Consider the following 26,266-nt stretch of genomic DNA (forward strand, 5'->3'; position numbering starts at 1 on the left):
TGCCATGGGGTCTCACTTCACCTTTGCCCCTGTGTGTGCATTTACTGCATTATGCTTGTATCTATAAGAACAAGAAAATTGTGTTGTTTTATGACTGCCAGCACCTTTTGGGTAGAAATGTTTAACCAACTCTGGTAGTAAACTACCACAACTGTACGTTATTAAAATTGAGGTGATGAAACATTTCTGGTAAAGATTCTACCTCCATGATACACATGTCATGCTTTCAGACTCTCCGCTTACATTCCTATGCAATGCTTCACATATGAAAGCATGTTTGTTCCAGCTGCTAAGGTCTAATAAAGCCCACAGCTACTTTCATTCATTTGGACCATACAAGTTGCAGAATATTGCATGAAATTACTCAGAGGTAAAGGTTTATTTATCTGAGTGCACGGTGAAGGAAACCTGCATCGAAACCTGTATTCAAACTTGGGCTAGGGCAAATCTCCACCACTTGACTGTGTGAAATTCTTCCTGAGTAAAGAACGTGACTTGTTTAGGCTTGCTTGCAATGCTTTCTGGGAAATCCTGGAATGTGTGGAATGGGGGACGGTGGTGCTTCTGCAGTTATCTGACTGGAGCAGCACAGTCAAAATCCTCAGTGTTCATTTAACTCAGAGGTGTGTACAAATGGGTTCCATTTGTGCACTCTTCTGAGTTAAATTAACAGTAAGGGGATTTTATTGTGAAAGAGAACCAAGTATTCTGCAATGAAATCTTAACATGTCAGTGGTGCTTTTTGAGGGGCACTTTTGTGTGGATCAGACAAGCACCGCTGCAAACTAAACTGCAGAGAATATAAGCTAATGAGTTAATGAGAACCAGATTTTGCCTAAATATGTGAAACACACCACATTCCAATTGTTCCACATAAAACAAATGTATTTTGCCTGTAGCTGAATCTATTCATTGCATGCGTTTATGGTCTTGTTGTTCATGAAAATCTGGATTTTGTTGATTAATCTTTTTTTGGAAATGTGTGATGTAAAAGTCCATGCTGGGGAGGGAAAGTATTGGAAAAACCAAAGATCAGCTATTATACAAAGGTGATGATTTTTTTAAATGGTCAAACTGGTCTGTTTTAATCTTTTGTACTTTGTCAACTTATCATTGAATAAAGATAATTAAAATAGTAATTTCAATTGATCTAATTCTGTTATTTTGTAGAGATATCTACATCTTTTTATAAGCTGAGGTTTTAAAAGTCTAGTACCCAAAAGTAAATTGTAGCACATACACGAGATCTTCTGGAAAAGTGTATATCTCAATTTCAACTAGGCCTATGTATTTGGTTATGTCAACAAAATGTATGTTTCATTGTTTCAGCCTAATGGCTTTTGTCACAGCATTTAACAAAATGTATTCCCAGTCAGTGACTAGGCTAATTTATTTTAATTTAGGCTGTCATACTGGGTCTGACTTGAGGTATAGTTTTAAGTGGAAAGTTGAACACAATTCTTTTTGACCTGAGCTCCAGAAATCACTGACAAAATAACTTGTTAAGCTTGTTCATTTTGTTTGCTGGACCATATATCACATTTCTCTCACAATCATGTGAACGATTTGTTTTCATTAAATGCACACAATTTATATTGGCTCTGATTAAGACATAACCTTTAACAATACACCATGAACTATATGCATGAGCATAGTGAAATATCATGAACTTTATATCCTGGGTCAAAGTTGAACCATAGAGAGCAATCATCTAAGTTGTATTGTAATAGAAGAAAACAACTTTTTGAAACAGTTCAACAAACATGAATTTGTATTGAACATTATTCTCCGTTCAAATAGCCTGTGTAGGCCCACATTGTTGCCATGTTTTGACAACGACATCAGAGGATACTTAATGGTTTAACATTGTCCACTGTTCATCTCCAACACTATCCTCTCTTTTAATCATCCTGCTGTTATTGTCATAATCAGAGATAATCAGTCATAATTGTAATTGGGGCTATTATTCCAAAGTCAAGTAGGCAATGCTTCCTCAAAGAGAAATGTTTTTTTTTTAAAGTGTTAAAAAAAATATATATATATAATATATTCTGATAGTAACCATTGCTAGTTATAGTAACAGGGGTCTTGCCAATCTCTCCAACTCTTTGAACAGAAATGTACAGGTTGGGATACCAATTTTATCCAATCAGGAGGGAGAAACTCATACAGGATAAACAAGTGAAATGAGTTATGAAACAAAAAGTGAGCAGACCAAATTGGAATTGGAACACTATAAAATTGAAGCCAATAAACAGGTTCCCTCTCCTGAATTTGTGACCACCTGAAAATGTAGCCTATTTTCTGTTTACAAAAGAGCCAGATGGGGAGACCTCTGTCACTGAACAAACACTCTATGAATGATTTATACCAGATTATAGAGCTTAACTTTTTAACAAAATACTTTTTGATTTAAACAAAAAAATATATAGCCTAACTTACAGCCCTTTAAAAGGACTTAAACAAGCTGTCAACGCCACACTGCGGGAAAACAATTTCAATAGTCATGGCTCAAGTGGTTAATGTATGTTTTGTAATAAGAATCCAAATCTACAAAGTAACTAGTAACTAAAGTTTTCAAATAATTGTAGTGGAGTAAAAAGTACAATATTTGCCTCTGAGATAGATGTAGTGGAGTAGAAGTAAAAAATACTGAAAATTGGATATACTCCAGTAAAGTAAAGAACACCTCAAAATTGTACTCAAGTACAGTACTTAAGTAATTACTTTACACCACTGATTAGCTGCCATGAGAGCAGAGGTGTCAGAGCCAAGAAGACAGAAATACATTGCTAATTTATGTTCCATCATATGACGGTGTTGCGCACAGAAAATAGCAACAAGCGTGCGGCAAGTGTAAATTAGGGAGAGAGAAGAGAGTGACACGGAAGGTGTAACTTCATTTGTTTTTGTGTCGAGGCATTACAACGTTATGAAATCTCCACAACAAGGAACGGTCTCAGATTTCAAGGTATTTTAGTGGCCTAGCTACAATGTGCGAGTGTTGAGGTGATTCTCCCTTTATTCAATGACTAAATAGCCTATATTCTATGTCAGGAACCAGGATATAGTAAAGTGAGAATATAATAACAAAATAAAACTTCAGAGTAGGCTGTAGTCTCTTTGAGGTGAAGATGAAATTTGCTCGGCCATGCAGTGGGCACCTCACAAACCACCAACGTTCTGTAGGCTACTGTGGTAGAGTGGGAATTTAATGCCATCCAGTGGTCAAAAGATGCAGCGCAGGCCGTTAGCATAAATTAGCAGTGGTGTAAAGTAACTAAGTACATTTACTCAAGTACTGTACCTAAGTACATTTTTTTAGGTATTTTTACTTACTGGAGTATTTTCAGTACTTTTACTTCTACTCCACTACGTATCAGAGGCAACTATTATGCTTTTACTCCACTACAATTATTTGAAAACTTGAGTTACTAGTTACTCTGTAGATTTTGATTATTATCACAAAACATACAAACCACTTCAGCCCTATATACATTTTGGCCATTTGAAAATAGACGATCTACAAGCTCATAATGCAGTCACTATGGGTCAAAAGATTATTAATGTGGTTTTACTCTAGACTTGCCTATTTCTTATCAACCATTATTGCATGCTTTGCTATATGTAATGATTATGTCTTTGTTTGACATCATCTGTATCTTCATCCTGCATCAATCAGTGTAGGCATTCCTTATGAATGAACTAACTGACAATAAGTGTGTGATCAGCAAAGGAAGCCACATGCTCACTTTCCAAAAAGCCAACATTATCATTGATTTGCTACCTGCTCTAATTAAAGTAATGGGGTTGCACTACAGTAACATAGTTTCTGCATCTCCTTAGGTTACAGAAGCTGTCACTTTGATCATCAACTTCATGTTCAAATGTGTTTATCTGTCTACAGGTAAACACATGATCTACAGGCTGTAGATCATATGTCACACTAAACAAAAAATAGTGCTAAATAGTGCTAAAAGTGGTTCTTTGAATCGTGATTATGTTCTACTAGACTCAGGTTCTGGCCTCTACGCTACCCTCACACACCTACGTGGCACCGCCGATCCAACCAATATGTCTGAGTCTTTGCTCAGGAATGTGTCAAAAACAAAAAAATCTCCATGAATTCAAGGCTTCATGGAGTGTGTAATTGATAGAAAATAAGTATTTTTTGGGTGAACTATTCTTTTAAGTGTCTTGTTCAGGGACACTTTGACACATTGCTGAGGCCTGGGATCGAACCTGGCATCTATGGCTTGACAGGCAGGCTCTCCAACCATTCAGCTATGGCCACATCATAAGCAGTGATTCTAAGGCAATTGTACTCTGTAACAGTAAAGGGGTTTCAGGGGAAACCAGCAAAATGAGGAATCATATAATAAAAGACTGTCTTGCTAATAAAGCGTCATGTCTCTCATTTTCTACAATGTATTTGATATTACTGATTGTATGACATTCTGTATATTAGTGTGTATATCTGTCTGTCTCTTATATGTCATCATGATTTGTGTGCATGGGGATCTCATCTTAAACAAGCTCAGTGCTTAATGAGTCTTCCAGTTTAGTAGACCTTGTATTGTGAATTTGTACTTCCATGTACTGTTATTCTCATGTCTTACTAAATAAAGTACATCAATCAATCAAACCTTTATATTATTTAATAAATTATGCATTTCATCCTCTATATATTGTCCAGCAACCTTTATGATAAAGGTGAAAAAAGATAGCCAAATTGCTCAGTTGCCAAGGATCCTGTACTGGGATTCGATCCATGGCCTTGTGGTCTGAAGTCAAGAGCTCTTCCAACAGAGCTAACCAAGCACACTGACCTTTGTACGTTGACATTACATGAACGTGATGGGTCATTCCACCAAATTAATTAAAGGCATTTGGCTCATGCACTTTACAAGTGGGCTTATTGTCAGCAACAGCCAAGAACACAGGAGTCTATCCCTATTACAGCACTAGACCCCAGGGAGACAGACACATGCTGATTTGCCATTTCCAGGATTTGATTTCCAGGATTTGAGTCTTGAGTCCCAAGACTCAAGACCCAAAAGAGTCTTGAGTCGAACCAATTACTCCCGCGGAGACATCAAATTTCTCTTTTGGGCCTTGAGTCACAAGACTCAAGGCCCAAAAGAGAAATTTGATGTCTCCGCGGGAGCCTCTTGTTCGACTCAAGACCCAAAAGAGAAATTTGATGTCTCCCCGGAATCATACGAGGAAGTAAAATGTATAATAAGCAAGAAAGGAAACATGGCCGCAATAAATGGATCCAGGGAGAAAGCGTGGCAAAGTATTGCCGACAAATTAAATGCACAAGTCGTCCAAAAATATATACAATTTATATGCACGTTCATAAATATATAATTCAGTTAGGCTTAAACATGAGGAATGTATAGTGAATATTGGAATTATCGCCTACTAATCTACAATGCGAGAGCCTATTATATGCGCCATGTATCGAACCAATATGTCTGTGTCTGTGCTCAGGAATGTGTCAAAAACAAAAAAAATCTCCATGAATACAAGGCTTCATGGAGTGTGTAATTGATAGAAAATAAGTACTTTTTGGGTGAACTATTCTTTTACAGTAAGTGTCTTGTTCAGGGGTACTTTGACACAGTGCTGAGGCCTGGGATCGAACCTGGGATTTATGGCTTGACAGGCAGGCTCTCTAACCATTCAGCTATGGCCACATCATGAGCAGTGATTCTAAGGCAGTTCTACTCTGTAACAGTAAAGGGGCTTCAGGGGAAACTAGCAAAATGAGGAATAATATAATAAAAGACTGTCTTGCTAATAAAGCGTCATGTCTCTAATTTTGTACAATGTATTTGATATTACCTTTATATTATTTAATAAATTATGCATTTCATCCTCTATATATTGTCCAGCAACCTTTATGATAAAGGCGAAAAAAGACAGTAGACCCGTGGAAGCCAGATTGCTCAGATGCCAAGGATCCTGTGCTGGGATTCGATCCCATGATCTTGTGGTCTGAAGTCAAGAGCTCTTCCGATTGAGCTAAGCTATGGATAGAGCAGCCTTAGTACAAGCAGAACTCACACTTTCAACTCCCACCCTCGCCAGGGTCAAAAACTTTATATTTGAAGTCCGAACGTTTATGTAGATGAATGAACGGGTCAAAAATTGAGAAAGTGCAAACACCAGGTTGAAGTTCATCCATGACGGTCATGACAGATCCAGACTGCACTAGCGATTTGTTTACATTCGACCGCATGGCTCATTTGCATAAGACGTTACCATATTGATTTTATCCCACTGTTGAGGGTTAGGGTTATGTTTTATGTATTTTGTTGCCTTGCCTTGGGCTGCCTTGCCCCACTGGAATACAGTGACTGATATGAATTAATAATATACTGGACCATACGTAAAATGAAGAATATACCTTGTGATGTCAGTGACATTTTATTACAAATGAAAATAAAAATAAGAAACAGTGCAGTAACAATACGTTTTCGTATAGCAGCAATTTTGCATGTACAATATAAATATACATTTATTGTCTGTCGGGCGGAAACCTCATTATGGCCAAAACTCGCGCAACATAATTTGGCAAGACACACCATCTCCGGTTTACTTCCCGTATCTGCATAGTCTCGCGTAGCTATCTGCGTGAAGTGGGCGGACGCCAACCTGCTTCCGGTCTCCTAAAAAGGCGTCCGCCCACTTCACGCAGATAGCTATGCGAGACGCGAGACTATGCAGATATGGGAAGTAAACCGGAGATGGTGTGTCTTGCCGATTTTTGTTGGGAGAGTCTTGTTTTTTTTTCAGGACTTTCAAAAAGCGTTAAGCATTGGTTCTCAAAGTGGGGTAAGTAAAGCCTGATAAAAGTGTCAAACTCCCAAAATCCACCAGAATACTGGAAATTACATCTACTCTGTTAAAGAATTCCTGGGGGGGGGGACCCGCCGCGTGGTCAAGAGCCCCCCCCCCCGGGAAAAAATCTCCTGTTATCGGACGGTCTGAGGTTGGCAGGTATGCCTTCAGTTCACTCAGAAGAGACCATCTGTTATCTATAGTAAAATATGATGTGTATTTAGAATAATCTGTGTGTTTTAAAATGTATTCCCATATTTTACAGAATAAAAAACTTTTTTTATTGTATTTCCACCAGGTATAACATATGCATGCGGAAGATCCATAAAATCGAAATCGATCTTTAAGTTTGTTAATCACATGTTCTGCCATGGCAGACTCATCTTGTAGTCCATGTAACGTATCATTAAAGCTGAGCGAATTTGGAGAAAAAACAAACTCACTGTCCACCTAGAGATCTTTAAGAAGTCAACAGTGGCCTATAACAAAGCACTGCGCTTGGCAAGGCAGGCATATTTCTCATGCATTATCAATGACAACAAGCAAAATGCCAGAGTCTTATTCTCTACCATTGAACATCTCTTAAACCCCCCCAGGCTTACAAGGAGTCGCTCCCTGCTTCTAAAGCTAAGTGTGATGAGTTCGCATCCTTTTTTGAAAACAATTTTTTTAGCATTCGAGCTGGTATTATGAATGCTGCTGCTAGCACTGCAAATGCGGCAAATGGTGCATGGTGCAAAAATGTAGATCCCTCCAGAGGAAGCCTAATATCATTCTGCGCAATTAATGAAGAGGAACTCCGTAAAACTATATCACAGATGACATCATCATCTTGCTCACTGGATGTAATACCCACCCCGTTTCTCAAAGAGGTTTTAGACAGTGTTATTGGAGATATCCTAAGAATTGTAAACAGCTCTCTACTTTCAGGCGTCTTTCCAGACTCACTGAAAACGGCTGTAGTCAGGCCGCTACTCAAGAAACACAACCTTGATCCATTGGTGCTGGGTAATTATAGACCAATCTCAAATCTGCCATTTTTGGGCAAGGTCTTAGAAAAAACTATCTTTCATCAACTGGATGTGTTCCTACAGAACAATAAGGTTCATAACAAATTCCAATCTGGCTTCAGGAAAGGTCATAGTACAGAAACAGCACTTGTGAAAGTAATTAATGATCTTAGGGTGTCCGCTGACGACAAAAATGTATCTGTTCTCCTACTCCTTGACTTAACCGCTGCTTTTGATACGATTGATCACACAATTCTACTACAACGTTTGGAGTACTGGATTGGTTTGTCAGGCACAGCCCTGTCTTGGTTTCACTCTTACCTAACAGGCAGAAGCTATTTTGTCAGTCTAGCTAACTTTGACTCAGACAAACACAACATCTGTTCTGGTATTCCACAGGGCTCAATTCTGGGTCCCTTATTGTTTTCCCTGTATATACTACCGCTGGGAGAACTCATCGCCGATCACGGAGTGAACTTCCATTTCTATGCTGATGATACCCAGCTGTATCTTTCAGTAGCTCCAGACGACCCCTGCGCTCTAGACCCATTGTTGACCTGTCTGTCCAGTATAAAATGCTGGATGAGTGAGAACTTTCTTAAGCTAAATGAGGATAAAACAGAAGTTCTCATAATTGGCTCCAGTGAGCAGAGAGAATCAATAACAAGTAGACTTGGTAACCTGGCTGTAGAAAGTAACACCACAGTAAAGAACCTGGGGGTGATTATCGATTCTGAATTGAATTTCAATACACAAATTAATCATGTCACCAAGATTGCTTTCTTTCATCTTAGAAATATTGCACGAATTAGAGATTATCTGTCGTTAGACGATGCAAAGACGCTGATCCACGCTTTTGTTTTCTCTCGGCTTGATTACTGCAACGCACTCTACTCTGGCCTGCCAAAGAAAACAACTGACAGATTACAACTTGTTCAAAATGCGGCAGCCAGAATTTTAACTAAAACCAGGATGAGAGAACATATCACTCCAGTTCTAGCTTCACTACACTGGCTCCCGGTTGTTTTTAGGGTTGTTTTTAGGATTGATTTTAAAATTATTTTAATAGTTTATAAAGCTCTAAATGGTCTGGCACCTTCCTACCTCTCCGACTGCCTAGAGAGATATGTTCCAAACCGGGCCCTCAGGTCTTCAAGTGCTGACCTGCTCGAGGTGCCTACCTGACATATAAAAAATACGGTGAAGCAGCATTCTGCTTTTACGGACCGACAGTGTGGAATAAACTCCCATTACACTTAAGACAGGCAGCCTCTGTCGATAGCTTTAAAGCACAGCTCAAGACCTATTACTTCACTCTTGCTTTTAGCTGATTCTTTGGTTGATTATTAATTCCTCACTGTATTCCCTATTTTAATGTTGTTTTATGCCTTTGCTTTTGTTTTGTGTGAGTGGAAGAGAGAGTCACGGTAGTTAAAAGACAAGAGTCTGATAACTCCATCCGGAGGATTTAGTGAATTATCCTCTGGGGCACGTCGACACGTGGTGGACCCTCCAGGGCAGATCCTTTTGTCTATGTTTATTCTATATATCTTGTATAACCCCGATATCATTCTCAGGGGTGTACGGTGTGTGGTTTGGATGTGATAAGTTAGCAGATCCCCTGGGCTAGTCCACACGTGGTAAACATGGTGAAAATATATTACTAAGGTGTAATATTACTAAGTGAAAATATATTACTAAGGTGTAATATTGACAATTGTGTGAAGATATATTACTAAGGTACACAAGGTACACATGTAATATTGGCAATTGTGTGAAGTGTGGATATTTCTTTAGCTGTGTTGTAGAGGACAGTGGCCACTACATTTAAGTTATATCCATTTGTGTTGTAGTTGTGTAGTGGCGAGGGCCACTGCATTTTACTGCATTTTACTGCTTTTATTTTATTTTATTTTAATTTTAGTCTGATAACTCCATCCGGAGGATTTAGTGAATTATCCTCTGGGGCACGTCGACACGTGGTGGACCCTCCAGGGCAGATCCTTTTGTCTATGTTTATTCTATATATCTTGTATAACCCCGATATCATTCTCAGGGGTGTACGGTGTGTGGTTTGGATGTGATAAGTTAGCAGATCCCCTGGGCTAGTCCACACGTGGCAAACATGGTGAAAATATATTACTAAGGTGTAATATTACTAAGTGAAAATATATTACTAAGGTGTAATATTGACAATTGTGTGAAGATATATTACTAAGGTACACAAGGTACACATGTAATATTGGCAATTGTGTGAAGTGTGGATATTTCTTTAGCTGTGTTGTAGAGGACAGTGGCCACTACATTTAAGTTACATCCATTTGTGTTGTAGTTGTGTAGTGGCGAGGGCCACTGCATTTTACTGCTTTTATTTTATTTTATTTTATTTTTGTTTGCTTTATTGTTAAATTGGTTCTAACTGTAATTGTATCCTTGCTCTGTAAAGCACTTTGAGCTGCATTTCATGTCATGAAAGGTGCTATACAAATAAAGTTTATTATTATTATTATTATTATTATTATTATTATTGTACAGATAATTGTTATGCTGTTGTCACTGCCCAACAGGCCAAAGCAAATTATACTTAAACTGGGCAATAACAGACCCGATTCTAATTCTGAATTTGACTTAAGTTATGTCTCTATGCCGATTCTAATTCTGAATTTGACTTAAGTTATGTCTCTATGAGCACTTGCTGTTTATACAAAATACATAATCATAATCAATAAAAACAATATGATTTGGTTTTATTTCAACGACTGGCAAATTTAATGTCTCATAGAATCAGTTCAAGGATGGGGACTAAATAGTAAACTTTCCAAACAAATTTCAATCAAAATCTAGAAGTCATAGTGTAGATGTCAAGAAGACCAGGTTCAATGTAGCCTACCACATTAAGAGATTCATATGAGCATGTCCTTTTTATGAAGATGCTGCAGAGAAGAACACCAGGCATGTAGAGCTACATTTTATATAGTCACTGTCGGGTGGAATTTAAAAAGAACCTATGTTCCAAAGGATCCAATGTAGTTATTATTTAGTCACAAGCACTTGCTAATACTTTTCATTGGTTCAATAATTATTAAACCCACAGACACACATAGCAAATATAGCTGATCTACAAGCTCACAATGTGTCGCGATGCGCTGCATTGTAAGCTTGTAGACCTGCTATGTTTGCTACTTTTGTGTGACACTGAGCTGTATACATTTTCCACAAAAAAAAAAGGAAAAAGTCTTTCCGTCTGTGATGATGATGGATTGTGCCTGAGGGGTCATCGTTCTTTCTTGCGGCGGCGACTGTGGCTGTACAGCCCCACTCTGGAGTGGCAGTCTCTTTTGCAGTTGGCGCAGACAAATGGAGAGAGGTCTGGCACAAGAGGGGTCATTGGGTGTTTCAGGCGTTCCAGAACTTCCAGGTCATCAGAACACCAGACACCCTCGCCCAGGCCCAGACCCAGACCCTGCCGACGTTGATCATGTGTGTGATGTGCAACACACAGCTTACAGAAGTGCACAACCTACTGCTGTACAATCCCCCCATGTTCATGTTCAACCTTAAAGTTTTTAGGAAGAACTTGCTGTGCTGAACGAAAATCAACAGATTGAGGATCCACTGTAGACTCGTGAGGCATCTGAAAGAGGTGATTGATGAAAATGACATGACTTGAACATTTAGTGCTGTACCAGTAAAACAAGGTGTTGTTGAATCTGCAAGTAAATGGGGGACTGACCAGGACAGGTGAGGCTGTGAACAGGTAATTGAATGGGTAGCGAAGCAGGTTGGTGCAGGAGGAAGAATAGAGATCTGCATAACGAATGAGCTGACTGGCAAACAGTGTCTGCCTGGCGCCACTGCGCAGAAGGCTGCCCATTTGGCCATAGGACATGTCCATTTTAAGGGTCACCACCTAGGTACCAACCATGAACACAAACAGCAACATCATAAAAACAGTGACCATGTGACCACTAAAAACTGTAAAATAAGTAAAGTAAACTATGTTTAAAACATAACAACTCAAGGGCAGCAGGACTATCTCATGTTTCTTTTGCATTATAGCATCTGATAAAAGTACAATACATAACTGAACTCAACAACTAAACTCTGATTAAGGTTTAAAGGTAGCAGCAATGTAATTTAAGGCTAATTTATACTTTTTTACAATGCATACATTACACATCACTTTCAATAAGTGTTGCTTGCTTGACTGAAAATAATGTAATTCCAACTGAGTAACTTTTATAGTTGAAAGTGCACAAAAATAGAGCATGTAAACGGAAGTAAGAGACCATGTAAACAGAGAAGAAGGAACATAAAGGGTGAAGTTACCATACAACAAAAGAGGAGACTGACACATTTCTATTCAAACGAGGCCAAAAAGTCACCCATTGTAGCTACAATATATTGTGTTTCATTTACGGCATTTATGTTTAGAAATTGCTCGGTCTCAAATGTGGTTTAAATGAAGACTGAAAATGAAATAACATCTATTTGTAACCCCACTAAATATGCTGTGCTGTCAACTCAATAACATCAGTCATATATACAGGTACAAGGTAGATTTTCAATACATTACAGATAATTACTTTTTCCAAAACTGGATAATATGTATTATTTCATGAAATAAGTCATTACCATAAATGTGTAGCACGCTGTGTACAAGTCTAACTACCCTGAGAAGCAACATTTCATAGGCCCACGGGTTCATTAAAATGCATATCTTTGTAAACTGCACATAATTCCTTTATCATTTACCCTGGAATGCTCATAGGACTTTGACACAGCACTTTGCAATGGAACATAACCAATTAAAACTGGGATACCTCCCCTTCTCTTGGTGGTTTTGTGTGCAGTATGTCATTAAAATACTATAGGACAGAAGTCCCAAGATAAGCGTGCCCCAGCCCACAGGCTGAGAATCACTGGTGTACAGTATGTCAACATGTCTAAGACACACAGGTTGGGTTATTGGGAACAAAGCTGACCATCATTCGTGTCTTGATGGAACTTATATTGGGACAATCTTCAGTGCCACTGTAAACGTTCCTTCAGGGGACAGAGACAGAAGATAGGGTGTTAACAGCTGTGCCACTTCAAGTCATAAATTACGTATTACAGATGTGCAAAAACTCACGTGTTAAGCTTAGCTAGGAAAGCATCAAGGTTCTTCAATTCTGCAAATAAATCTAGAAAAACAAAAGAGAAAATGTGCCAATCATCCAACAGACTATATTTGGTGGACCGTCGTCCCTCAGAGCTCTATACCAGTGACTTGTCCGTTTTCACTCTACATGAAATATCTTCGCTGGAAATAGCCATGAGCTTGTAGATCTGCTATTTTCTGCGAAAGTTTTCCCAACAATATGGATGCTGGGGTTTAAGTGGTAAATGGATAAACTTGATCTGTTCTTACGTTTCTTCTCCTCCCACACTTGCAGCTCCTTGGTAAGCTCTGGTACAACCAAAAAGGTCTTCCATCCTTGGCGCTTCTTGGATTTAAGGATGTCCCCAAAAATGTGGTCTCCCACATAGAGGATGTCTTTACCTTTCACATTCAACAGATCACACATAATATCGGAGGAGCCTGCAAAGAAATAGTGAGAAATATAGAAGCAAGGAACACCATACAGAAAGAATGAGGTGCCTGTCTTTATAATGGATGTAGAACTACAAGAACAACCCCACATACAGTATGCATGAATCCCCCTTCAAAAAGAATGTCTGCCTAATGCTCCGTCGTACGCCGTGTGTCAAATATAGCAGATCTACAAGCTCACTGCGTGTTATTTTTAGGCAAAGATCAGGTGTAAATCAGGTTTAAACCCTCCATTTTTTTTACCTCCAGAGTATACAGTTTCTGACTGGAGATCTCCAGTGTAAGTTCCGATGCGGAGCTTCCCGGTGTCCTGTATCCAATGTAGAAAGCACATCAGCAATCAGTTGTTTTACCTACCTGTGTATATGTATGCATACATGTACAGTATGTATGCACTATATATGCTGGTAAGTCTATGTAAATATGTTGTAAGTTTGCTAATACCGTGTCCACTTGTCTAAGCACAGACCCCTCTCCAAAGAACTGTGGCTTCCTAGAGTCCACCACAACAATGTCAAAGAAGGAACGCCATGATTTCTTCACAGGCTGGCCAGGCTGGATATAAAGATCAGTAAAGAGATGGGTCAGTAAAGCTTTTTTTTGTTTGTTGTTCAGACACAATTACAAAACTTTTATAATGAGGCTGTCTGTGAATATATTATGTTATATATCACAAATCACAACACAAGGCTATGGAACCTAATAGACCTGTAACTCAATATCTGATATGTGGTGCAATTTGGCAGTCAAAGGTCAAGGTCAAAAAGGCCAGTCATTGATTAAAACATTGTTGTACTATGACTTCAGTACTGTTTGAAGGATCATGAGACTGGTTGCATTTGAAAGCTTGTGTCAAGCCATTTCACTTATTTTATGTTTGGAATTTTGCAGATCAACTCTGCACTTGGTTGCCCTTGTTATCAACTGATATCACTTTTTCATTTAAATTTATCCCACCCCCCTCTCATCATTTCATAATTGCCAATTCCACCTGTGTACTGTGGTCCCAGTCAATGCCAATCCCCACTGTTGGCCTAAGGGGAGGGTGTGTAGACAAACCTGTGCCTCCTTCAACACACATACAGTGTCGTAAGGCACACAAAGTACATGTGTCATGTGTCGTTCATGATCGATTCGTTCAAAAGAACTAGTTCATTTAGTCCATGAGCCAGAGCCCCAAAATTGAGCAATGATTATCGAAAGAGTGGGCAAAACCAAACCTATATTAAATTGTTCATAGGGTCAATACGAGTAAATAAATATATGATAACCTTTCCACAGGAGCAGCTTTTTCATGGTTATCACACATTTTGTTATTTTCCCCATACGTACATGACAGGTGAAAAAATTACAAAATTAAAAAAGAGTTATCATAATGAAACTTCCTGAGTTGATTACTTACATGAAGACAATGATTTATCGTATTACAAGTTTTCTGAAATTGTATATTTAAATATGCAAATTAGGCATTAGGAAAATATGCCCAAATTTGCATAACTTTCCAGAATCAACATTGGAACTTTGGACAAAGCCAGAGTCAACATACTTATTTCATTTTGTTAAGATGTTGGAGTCAAAGGTTTTTAACGAGGGAATATTCAATATCTGGCTCACTTTTGGGGCTCTGGCTCATGGACTAAATGCCTAATTTGCATATTTAAATATACAATTTCAGAAAACTTGTAATACGATAAATCATTGTCTTCATGTAAGTAATCAACTCAGGAAGTTTCATTATGATAACTCTTTTTTAAATGTTGTAATTTTTTCACCTGTCATGTACGTATGGGGAAAATAACAAAATGTGTGATAACCATGAAAAAGCTGCTCCTGTGGAAAGGTTATCATATATTTATTTACTCGTATTGACCCTATGAACAATTTAATATAGGTTTGGTTTTGCCCACTCTTTCGATAATGAAATCTTGTCTGGCTCATGGACTAATTTGCCGCGAACGTGAACGAGCTCGTTCACTTTCTGAAACTGCTACGTTCACGCGCGACGTAAAAAGAAACGCTCCCGCGATGGTGTTTGACACACATTATAAAACATACATTAACCACTTTAGCCCTATTTTATACCTAGGCTATTTGAAAATAGCAGATCTACAAGCTCACAACGCGACGCGTTGTGAGCTTGTAGATCGGCTATTTTCAAATATGTTAGCACTTTTACTTTTGGTTCTTTAAGTATATTTTGATGCCATAACTTTTGTACTTTTACTCGAGTAAATTTTGAACACTAGAAAATAGCGCTACTGAGCGGGAACATGAAAGAATCATTTGAACGAATCATTGCCGTGAACGTGAACGAAATCGTTCGTTCACTGAAATGAACTTTTTTTCCCACCACTAACACACATGAAGGTTCACACTATCTCACCCAGATCCCCTCCCCACTGAAAAGACGCCCGACCAATCAGTCACTAGTGCAGTGACAGAGAACACCCTCCCCTATACCGGCTTCCCACCAGTGAACACTGCCAATTATGTTCATTGGAGGAACCAAACGAAGCCAGAGGCACTCCCTGTTTTGCCCTCCTAATTTGACCAATAAATACTGGACTCATTTACATTTGCATGTTTGGACGCAAAGACATTATTTCCTTACCTTAGCATCACTTTCAAACAGGTATTTCATTATGGCCTTGGTAAACAATGAAAAACAAGTAGTCAGAATGGACAGCAACTTTATATGCATTACTGCTTATAGTGATGTATGTTTCAGGTGATTTCAGTTAATTATATTCACAGTGATAATGAACCCTTATTAACCACTTCAGCCCTATTTTATACTTATTTTATACTATACATCGTGTCACCCAAAAATAGAAAAAACTACCAGTCATTTCGGCCATTCTCTGTGTTCCTATACAATTCCCATTGTGCAATTTGCAAGCAAGCACTGTCCTGGCATGCTTATACGTTCTATGACCGCCATTAATAATAATAATAATGCATTTTATTTGTTACGCACTTCATATTTGACACAAATATCAAAGTGCTACATTGCATAAAAGTAAAGAAAAAGGTAATAAGAAAGAAATAAGATTAGAAAAAATGCCATTACATCTAAAGTAACAGAAGAAAAAGCTTATTACAAGCACTCCCCTAATTGCAGTCAGATGTTTTTAATTCATTTTTTAAGAGGGACTACACTGTGGCAGTAAATTTACGTTGCACTGGCCTCTACAGGTTGAAACTATCATCTCGGATGTACTGCTAGTCACACTTGGCCACACCCCAATCGTGATGTGATAGCACCAATGTACAATTGGGTCTGCTCCAAAACCCTTTTGACATGTGCCAAATTGAGAGTTTGGGTCTTGGCACAGACAGCAAAGCTATGAAAAAAACCCAACAACAACTAATAAATGCCTAAATTGCATGGCCAAGCACTCACACCAAGCACTATAAATGTAAAGATATAGTTTACAAAATGGTTCTACATGTAACTCAAGTGGACGGCACAGCACAGACTCCACACCACAACTATAACAAAGACAATGGTGAACGATATGGTCATAGTTTTCGTTAGTTACAGTACTTGGTGTGAACAGTCTAATGTGGTTAAACGTCTGTCTCTGCACTTGATGCCACGTAAGAAGCAGCTTACAGCTGGGGAGAAACAGGCACTATTACATCACGATTAGGATGTCGCCAGGTGAGGCTAGCAGTGCAATAGTTGTTGAAGGTTTCAACCTGTAGAGATCAGTGCTAAAACTAGTTTTCTGCATGTAACGTGTGTGTGTGTGTGTGTGGGGGGGGGGGTATTCAAACTTCAAAGCCACTGAATGGAAACCTAAATCCACAAATCCAGACAATAGCCTTCTAACTATGTAATTTAGAGTCTTATGATCATAATAGTAAGCATCTAAAAAAGTATCATTTTATTTTCAATCCAAATTCAAAATAGTGTCATTTATGGACAATATCTATGGACAATATCTTTGGAGATACAAGGTTTCCACCCTACAGCGACGATACAGAGCAAATCATGATAGTTTCCCATTAATAAGTCATGACACACTAGAAGGTTAGAAGCTACCTCAGTGTAGATATAGTCACTGTTGGTGGTCAGGAAGACCTTGGCCACCTTTTTGATCCGGGTCAACAGTAGAGGGATGTATGGCTATAGGAAGGAAATAAAGAGCAGAATCCATGTATCAAAGTTTAGACACAAAAAAATGAAAATCTGAAATACATAAAAGTCAAACTAGAATGTTTTTACCACTCACATCTTTAACAAGATATTTATCCAAATTCTTGATAGTACTGTCTTTCAGAATGCCCTGTAAGGAACAGAACATTTTAAGATATTATTACTCTGACAAATTTGTGACATGTGTCGTACAATGAAGGGAAACAACTGCATCTACATTTTGCAGAATATCATGCTTATTTTACTAACTGTATCATGAATATAGTCCATTGCATCTCGAACATCCTGGAACATGCTTCTGAAGGACATGAACAAGTCACCATGCTGAAAACCTTTCTGGAGACTAGAGGAAATTTAACAGGATAGATTAGGAAATCTTAAGTCTATTGTGGGCCATTTTGCAACTGTCCAAGGGGGGAAACTAAGCAGAGGGGAGAGGTTTAAAAAATGAGGACAGAAAATGTCCACTTACTTGGTATATCTGGTGCATCTGGTGAAGAAGTCCACAAGGCAAGCATAGAGATACGTTTCTGTAGAGGTCGAGCATAGGCATGGGTTAGTGATCCAGCAAATATTTATGTTATATATGTTGCTGATAATTACATTATAGTAACAATTGAATTTATGGCCACTGTGTGAATATGGTCATTGAGAGGTGGAAGTTTATACTGTAGCCTACCTGAGAGGTTAAATAGAGTGTTAAGAATATAGAAGCGATCAGTGTCATCCCTCTGAATGAATCTGTTGGGGTAATACTCCACAATGCCCGCCCTACAAAGAAGAGCAGATTATTTTAGTTAATACGTAATGTTACAGATAGCCTACTGGTACCAGCGAACAAGCCCATGTTTACTTGACTTGAATACCCAGGACCACAATGTAAACATCCTTCACCGACATCAAGGTATTTTTGTGTTATCCTTTTAGCATTGCTTGTGTAATTGTACTTGCTGTAGCCTATTGTTTGCAAACTGTTAATAAAGTATAAAATCAATCAATCAATCAATCAATCAATCAATCAATCAATCAATCACTCAATCAATATTCTCTCCTGTACAGTATGAAAAAAAAAACCTGCAGTACCAGTAGCCGTTTACATCCGTATCTGTTCAGAGTCATATAGATAGTGAATGAGACTTTGAAGGAATTTAATTAACTAGTTTTTTTAGGTCACAATGACATTGACCTTTGACCTCTGACCACCTACTTCTAATCAGTTCATCCTTGAGTTTAAGTAGATGTTTGTGCCAAATGTCATGAAATTCCCTCAAGGCGTTCCTGAGGGAATAGGGAATAAGGTTGGGATGTACGTAGGAAGCCTGCGCAGTCCCCCCCCCCCCCCCCCCCCCGCCGGTGTTGCTCATCCTTCACCGACGGCTGTGACAACCACCCTCTGGTTCAACGGAGTGGAGGGCAATTTTTTTGTTTTTTTTCTGAAATGACACCCCTGGAGCTTGGCTCACAGAAAAAAATGCTAATCTTTTTCATTATATTGCCTGGGAGTTTTCCTTTACCTGTTGAGGAAGCGGAAGCCATGACTGCAGAGCAGAATATTTCCATTTGAGTCAACCTTCAGGAGATTCCCATACATGTTGTCAAACACTAGACCACTGAAAGAGGAAAAGAAATTGAAAAGTGTTTCAATGTTTTTTCTTTTTCTTGTTATTTATCAACATTCATTCTAAAGAAGGTTTGTTATGTTTGCATGTTGATGATTCACGTCACTCTAAGTATACTTAGAGTGACAATCAATATACTTAGAGTGAATATCAATATACTTAGAGTGAATATCAATATCACGTCACTATACTTCACAACGCGTCACATTGTGAGCTTGAAGCTCTGCTATTTTAGAAACCATTTATTTCCCCTATAAAATCGGTAAACATCGGCTGCATAATTGCCAATACAGATGTTGTCAAAAAAGTCAAATAATGGCCACTATCCAGACCAATAATGGCCTGGCTCTAACCCAAGTCCATTGGGAGAAATGTAACTGCGCGTCATTAGTTTGGACGGATAGAATGATAGAATATGTGATGCCTTTCCAAAATGGTCTCCCCTGGGCCACAGACACTGAAAATAGTACAGCAAGTGGCCTTAACTCTGGGAAAGAAACTGGTTGGATAACATGATGCAATCTCATCATGAGCTGTTAGTTGTCGTAGTTACACGTTATATGATATCATTGCTGTTGGGCAGAAACCTTCAACTTTTTATGGGTTTTCAAGCTCACAACGCGTCCAATCATGTTGGGAGCTTGTGGATCGGCTATATGTTGCTATTTTTTTAAATAAATTGTAAGTAAAAGTTTGTGTAAAAAGTGTGTCTCTGGGTTTTTATAAATATTTAGCCAATTAAATGTATTAACGAGAGCTTGTGACTAAATAACTACAATGGATTCATTGGAACACAGGTTAATCTTTTTTCCATTTCCTGAAACGGTTCTGAACAAGGTTTCCACCCGACACCGACGATATGCTGAATATACTGAAAGTATTTAACAGTGTTATACAGTATGATACCAGAAGAGTGTTAGGATTTAGAACTTAGAAGACATTTGTAGAATCCCAAGAAGCAATATGATTTGAGTTACAAATGTTCGCTTTAAAAAATATACATATTCAAAGATTTTTCAAATAGCCCAAAAAAATCAAAAAATTACACAGATGCTTTTCCCGGTCTTAATGGGTTAATTGGTTGAAAAGAGAACTCACCGTGTGGGGAAAGTGTAATCATATGTGTACCGCAGCAGCTCGTGTGGATAGCCGATGGACACCAGCCTGTCTCTTATCAGCTCAAAACCAAGGCTCTCATAGTCAGGAGACTTGTACACTACACACACACACACACAAACACACAAACAAACACACACACACAAACGCAAATACAGCGAACAAATACAAATATCATTAAAAAAGTGGCTATTGTCAATGACCCCTGGGGGAGTTCCCGGACCCCACTTTGAGAACCACTGTTGTACAAGACCGTTGTTCTCTTGCACTACAGTGTTGGTTTTACATACGTGCCAAAGTGTAGTCCATATCAAAGCCATAACATTTGATGTGTTCCAGACTCAAGCTCCTGTTGACAAACACCCTGTAATCAGACAGAACAGGGCAGTTGAGGTCTCCACACAGCTTCTGCTCCATCGGTATCGTGAGAGAAGTCACCAGAAGAAAATCTACCAGCTCGTAAGGCTAATAGATTTGATGTAGAGGGGCAAAAGGAGGAGACCAGACCCGTGCTGGACCCCGTTTGTGTTGTTCCCATGTTTTGGATTGCATTTGTAACTTGATTATTTGTTATTTGTATTGATTTCCCATAAGCACTGTATTGACAGATAGACTAATACTGTATGTGTATAGGGCCACCTGATTGTCCCCCCACCCCATCATTCACTCACCTCAATTCAGTTTTTTATGCAGGTGGTCTTCAAACGTTTTAATCCCCAGTTTTTAACGCATTTAGGTCATGGACCCCCATACTGTAACTCTTGAGTGTACAAATGTGTCCACTCTCTGAGTTACAGGCCTGCAAGGGTCCATTTGATTCTTAACAATTAATCATTTTGCTGGGGACCCCCTGAAACACCTTCAGGGACCCCTGAGGGTCCCCTGACCCCACTTTGGGAAACCACTGCTCTAATGCCCGAAAGCACTTGAACCCCGGGATGCCTATTCTGGGGGGAACATTCACCAAAAATATTTTTGGCACAGACATTTTGGTGTAGATGGAAATACAGTTGTAGCGCTATGAGCTTGTATATCTGCTATTTTGTATAGCCAAATTATAAAACAATGGTTACAGCTCAAATCTAAAATGACAGATGCCTTCCTGGCTTGAACGGGTTAAGAGGTTTGAAGGTAATTTATTCAAAGGGGTTTCCTGTCCGTTGCTCAGTGCTGCTGTGTGTATTATCAGTGATACCCTGCATGGGAGAGTTGCCCTATCTGCCTTTCAGTCTGCATGGCCCTAAGCTCAACCCGGGAGCACTTCATACATATTGGGTTGCTGTTAATAATTTACCGATGGGCTCTTGTTTTGTATAGGCTATAATTATACTTTTGCGCGCTGATGGGAATGCCTCACGTGAGCTTATTCTGGCAGAAGAGGGGAAGGAGAGCAGATGCAGAGGGTTTGAGGCAGTGCTCAAACTTCATGTCAAGGACCCCCAAATTAATATGTGTTTTGGCTGAGGACCCCCATCTGAAAATATTATATTCCAGGGACTCCCATAAGAGAAGATTTGTGTTAAAAAAAATCATCAAATATTTTCAAGACAAGTCGAAATGTTTCAAAAATATCGATCTAAGCTCACAACGTGTCGCATCGCGAGTTGCATTGTGGCTATTTTCTATGGTATAAAATAGGGTTAAAGTGGTTAAACTGATTGTGATGCTTTATTAACACATTTTGCAGGGGACCCCCTGGAACTCCTTCAAGGACCCCTGGGGGTCCCTGGGCCCCACTTTGAGAACCACTGGTTTAAGGTGCTTCATGAGCTGACCACCTTTAGATGTGATTTTCCTCAGCATTTGTAACTACACTGCAGGTGTGCACAGTATACTATTAGGTTTCTTGTCTAATTTCTTGTATCTCTGTCACAATCTATTCATGAAAACCACAGTTGGAATATATACGTAAGACCTTGTAGAGAAAAGATAATAGCTAATCATCATACATAAACTATACATTTAGATAAATGTGCTCTTGTCATAATAGTTTGTGTGGCTGTGGCAAGTTGCAAGGTCTCCATGTAAGTTCTGTCTTAAACAACCACACACAAACAAGCAACATGCTCTTGTTTATGGCGCACGCGCACACACACACACACACACACACACACACACACACACACACACACACACACACACACACACACACACACACACACACACACACACACACACACACACACACACACACAACAACCAATGCATAAATGCTGTGAACATTAAATAGCATTACATTACAGTCAGGACTATCAAAGTTATTTAGACTACTTTTATGACATGAATCATGATGCAGGTAGGCTATATTTATGTAGCATTGTCCCTTAGTTTTAAGTTATGGTCTTGTACTTTTGTGTTTTTGATTTATTGTATTTTGTGTCTGGCTGCTTCCCACATGAGGTTCAGTTTATGATCACTGAAAAGGTATACATTGAGCCAACTGGGTTTTGTGTATTTAGTAGTTATAACAACAGGTTCCCTGTATTGCCCAGGGTCCCTGTGATCAGTATATTGTACCCTGCTATATTTTATTATTAATCCATTCTATCTATTGCTCTTCCAACCTATTTTGTAATAAAGATCAGTACAATTGTAGCCTACTATGATTTTATACACTCTGTGTTAGTAATTCATTTGACAACCTGACTGGGGAAACCTTATCTTGTGTTTATTGAGTTCCCTTTAACTCAGCCAAACTAAAGGGTGGCGTCTAAAGCTGGTCTAATATTCACTGTGTGTTACATTTACTCACTTTTGGTGATGGTCTGTCTTCGTGAGGTTATAAGGGTCGAGGTTCTCATCCTCATCTGTGTCCATCTTGAGGCGATCTTGTATCCGAGTGTTTTCATCCATGACCGTTGCTGTGTGAGTCTGATCCCGACTTGCTGTCACTTCAGTAGCGACTCTCCACTTGTGCGTCAGTTATAGGTTGACATCTTGACACATTTACTCATGATGTAGCCTATACCTAAAGGTTTCCCCATTGGTTTCGTAACTAAGACTGAAAACCCTCCCCTATTCTTTGCTCAGTGATGTAAATGGGGCTTTTGTGAGACGCGCATCAGCTGTTTGCAGTGGTGGAAAAAGTACTCAGATGTTTTACTTTAGTATAAGTATCAATACTGCGATGTAGAAATACTCTGTTACAAGTAAAAGTCAAAAATAAAAAAATTGCCCGAGTAAAAGCACAAAAGTATTGCTATCAAATTATACTTTAATAAAGTACAAAAGTTAAAAGTAGCCTACTCATTATGCAGAATGTCCCATTTCACAAGCTTTCAAATGTACAAAATGTGTACAAATCTTTTGAAAATAGCAGATCTACAAGCTCACAATGTCCTGATGCATTTTGAGCTTGTAGATCGGCTATTTTCAAAGGGCTGACGTGGGTATAATCTACAACTGTACAAAGCAACTAAGTAACTAAAGTTTTCAAATAATTGTAGTGGAGTAAAAGTACAATATTTGCCTCCGAGATGTAGTGGAGTAGAAGTAAAATTACAGAAAATTGGAAATACTCCAGTAAAGTAAAATAAAAATAAAAAACAACCTCAAATTGTACTTAAATCCGAACTACTCCTACTTGAGTAAATGTACTTAGTTACTTTACACCATGTAAATGGGCTTTTGTGAGACGCGCATCAGCCCCGTCTTGGCTGTTTGTGTCACACAAACGTCCAACTCGAAATTGTCTTTGAACATCAGATTGTGTTATCAGAGGCGCACACACACACACATGCACTGGGGAGAGGCGCGCGTGCGTATGGGGTCTCTGCCTACGCACCAATGACAAAGTTATTTATAAAGTCAGTATGTGGGAAAATACCCCGTGCAGACAAACAAGGCACATACAAAATGGAACAAAGTGGTTCTCAAAGTAGGGTCCAGGGTAAAATTTGCTAATAAATAGGCCTACAGTAGCATCTAAATCAGTTTAACCACGTTAACCCTATACACAACGCAGCACAGTTGTGACTGTGAGCTTGTAGATCTATTTTCAAATACATAATAATTTGGGGGTCCTTGACATACTGTTTGAGAACCACATGTTTAACATCCGGTTATTAGTCCAAGTGAATCCACAGCTTTTGATTGACTGATTGATTGAATACTTTATTAACATTTTGCAAATAGTGCAGTGGTAGCCTACATTATACAATGATGCTAAAAGGATAATACAAAAAGCCCAATAAGGGCTTGTTTCCATTGTGGTCCTATGTATTCAATTCATCAAGACATTTAAAGACATACAGTACAATAACAACAGCACTAGCAATAAACTCATAAGTGACTTGTATTTGGTAAGTAGGCCCTAAAAGGCAAGGCAGTTTTATTTGTATAGCACAAGTAGGCCTTGCCTATTTCATAGAGTTTGTAGACTTTTAACTATTGCAAATGGAATGTCAACAGTTCCATTCCATCCCGTTCCCTTGTGACTGTTTTCTGTTGAGAAAGCCTGAGGTTCACCCCCAGTGTCTGTTTGCCAAAGGCCAGACCATCCTGATAACCTTGAGAACCTGCTCTATGAACAACCCTGCCATGGCAACACTCAGCACAACCTTGTCTGACTACTGTTGCTTAGCACCCTTGATAGGGTAATATACAGTATACAGTAATTATCATCTAACAAATCTATTGGACATAATAAACGTTTTAAATGTCGGAGAGATGTTTGTCAAAAAACATAAGTTCAAAATTATTGTCATCCCTTAAGTTTATCCTAGATAATATCAACACATATTTAGTTTATTGTGGTCAATATCGTGGTAGACTCTAGCACTACTTCTTGTTTTACTGGGGTTATAAAAATGAGTCACGCCTGTAAAATCCCCATGTCATGCATCACCATATGAGAGCCAGGGATTGTCTGATAAGAAGAGACAAATCTCAACTTTGATAATGCATATAAAATTATCCAAAATTTAACATATACAGTATAAAAAGCACAACCAGAAAACAATGGTTGAGAATTCATCAGAGAGCGGAAGTCTAAATTGACACCATGCACCTTGAGAATGACTTACTGCAAGCTACTAATAAACTCAAACCAGTTTGGCAGTTTGTCAAAATTCATTGAGCAGTATGGTCAGGGGAGGAAAGACTGAACAGCATTGACATGCAACTCATGCCCACAGTCAAAGGCTATGTTCACACTGGCAGCCCAAATCAGATTTTTGGTCTATCCAGATTGGAATCACATTGGTTTTATCAAGTCTGACCAACAAAAAAAACAAACACATGGAAACAGATTTAGCTAATTAGATTTGAACCACATTCCTAGGTGGGTTTGAAATTCATTTCTAAAGAAAGATTTGTCTCAGTCTGGTCACTCAGACAAGGAAGCCTGATTTATACTTTGACCTACAGTTACAGTATGAGCCTGTAGATCTGCTATTGTCTGCACACTGTTGTAAGTCAGAGTATAAGTTAAGCACTACTCACATCTATGTCACCAATGCAGATAGTTTGATTATATCTAAATACACAGAGATGGGCAGTATTTTAAATACATGTGTTTTCATTTATTGCATTTAAAAATGCAAACGCATTTCAAAATCGTTTTAGTAATTTGTATTTGAATTGGAGAAAATATTTTAAATACATAACATGTCATTTTATTCTCAAATCTACACATATTAAACATTTACACAGGTTTATACTGTGGGTCTTGAGACAGACTTCATATCACCTTGCCTCAACAAGTGAATGTCAATAATATAATATAATATATTATATATCCTAGAGTCAGTATACTGGTGTCAGTATACTGGTGTCAGTATCCTGGTCAGTATCCACATAGACATATATAGGTAGACGCCTCCTTCGGCTCTGAGGCATGTGTATCTTGGGCGCCATTTTAGCGTAGCTTCCGCGTGTGTCACAGAAGGGGGCGTTCGGTAGGCCAATCAGAGGC

The 26,266-nt window shown here is 38.7% G+C and overlaps 1 protein-coding gene across 2 annotated transcripts; it reads right to left on the reverse strand.

Annotated features, from left to right (window-relative positions):
• Positions 1-10,621: 10,621 nt before the first annotated feature.
• Positions 10,622-23,597, reverse strand: nt5c2l1 (5'-nucleotidase, cytosolic II, like 1). 2 transcript variants are annotated; one of them, XM_080420479.1, is made up of 17 exons: positions 23,105-23,597; positions 20,643-20,716; positions 20,335-20,452; positions 19,132-19,227; positions 18,297-18,388; positions 18,090-18,147; positions 17,867-17,915; positions 17,694-17,747; positions 17,504-17,587; positions 16,067-16,102; positions 13,900-14,010; positions 13,699-13,765; positions 13,273-13,443; positions 12,994-13,045; positions 12,845-12,905; positions 11,593-11,769; positions 10,622-11,493 (listed from the first exon to the last, which is right to left on the reverse strand). In XM_080420479.1, the coding sequence occupies exons 1-17, from the start codon at positions 23,203-23,205 to the stop codon at positions 11,380-11,382; spliced, it is 1,515 nt and encodes a 504-aa protein (XP_080276605.1). In that variant the 5' UTR covers positions 23,206-23,597; the 3' UTR covers positions 10,622-11,379. The 2 variants fall into 2 exon arrangements, with proteins under 2 accessions (XP_080276605.1, XP_080276604.1); XM_080420478.1 differs by having other exon boundaries at positions 17,867-17,960; positions 23,105-23,596.
• Positions 23,598-26,266: the final 2,669 nt, after the last annotated feature.

The sequence above is a fragment of the Gymnoscopelus braueri genome, assembly GCF_963280865.1.
Source record: "Gymnoscopelus braueri genome assembly, chromosome: 22".
Taxonomy (NCBI): Eukaryota; Metazoa; Chordata; class Actinopteri; order Myctophiformes; family Myctophidae; genus Gymnoscopelus; species Gymnoscopelus braueri.

What these genes read in the sequence shown, in the direction of transcription:
- nt5c2l1 (XM_080420478.1), bottom strand. Translation starts at nt 23,205, where the DNA reads ATGGATGAAAACACTCGGATACAAGATCGCCTCAAGATGGACACAGAT. An exon ending in AGAAACTGTATACTCTGGAG is followed by an intron (nt 13,444 to 13,698) that starts GTAAAAAAAATG and finishes ATTTCTTTGCAG; the next exon opens with GCTCCTCCGATATTATGTGT. An exon ending in TTCCTAGCTAAGCTTAACAC is followed by an intron (nt 12,906 to 12,993) that starts GTGAGTTTTTGC and finishes TGTCCCCTGAAG; the next exon opens with GAACGTTTACAGTGGCACTG.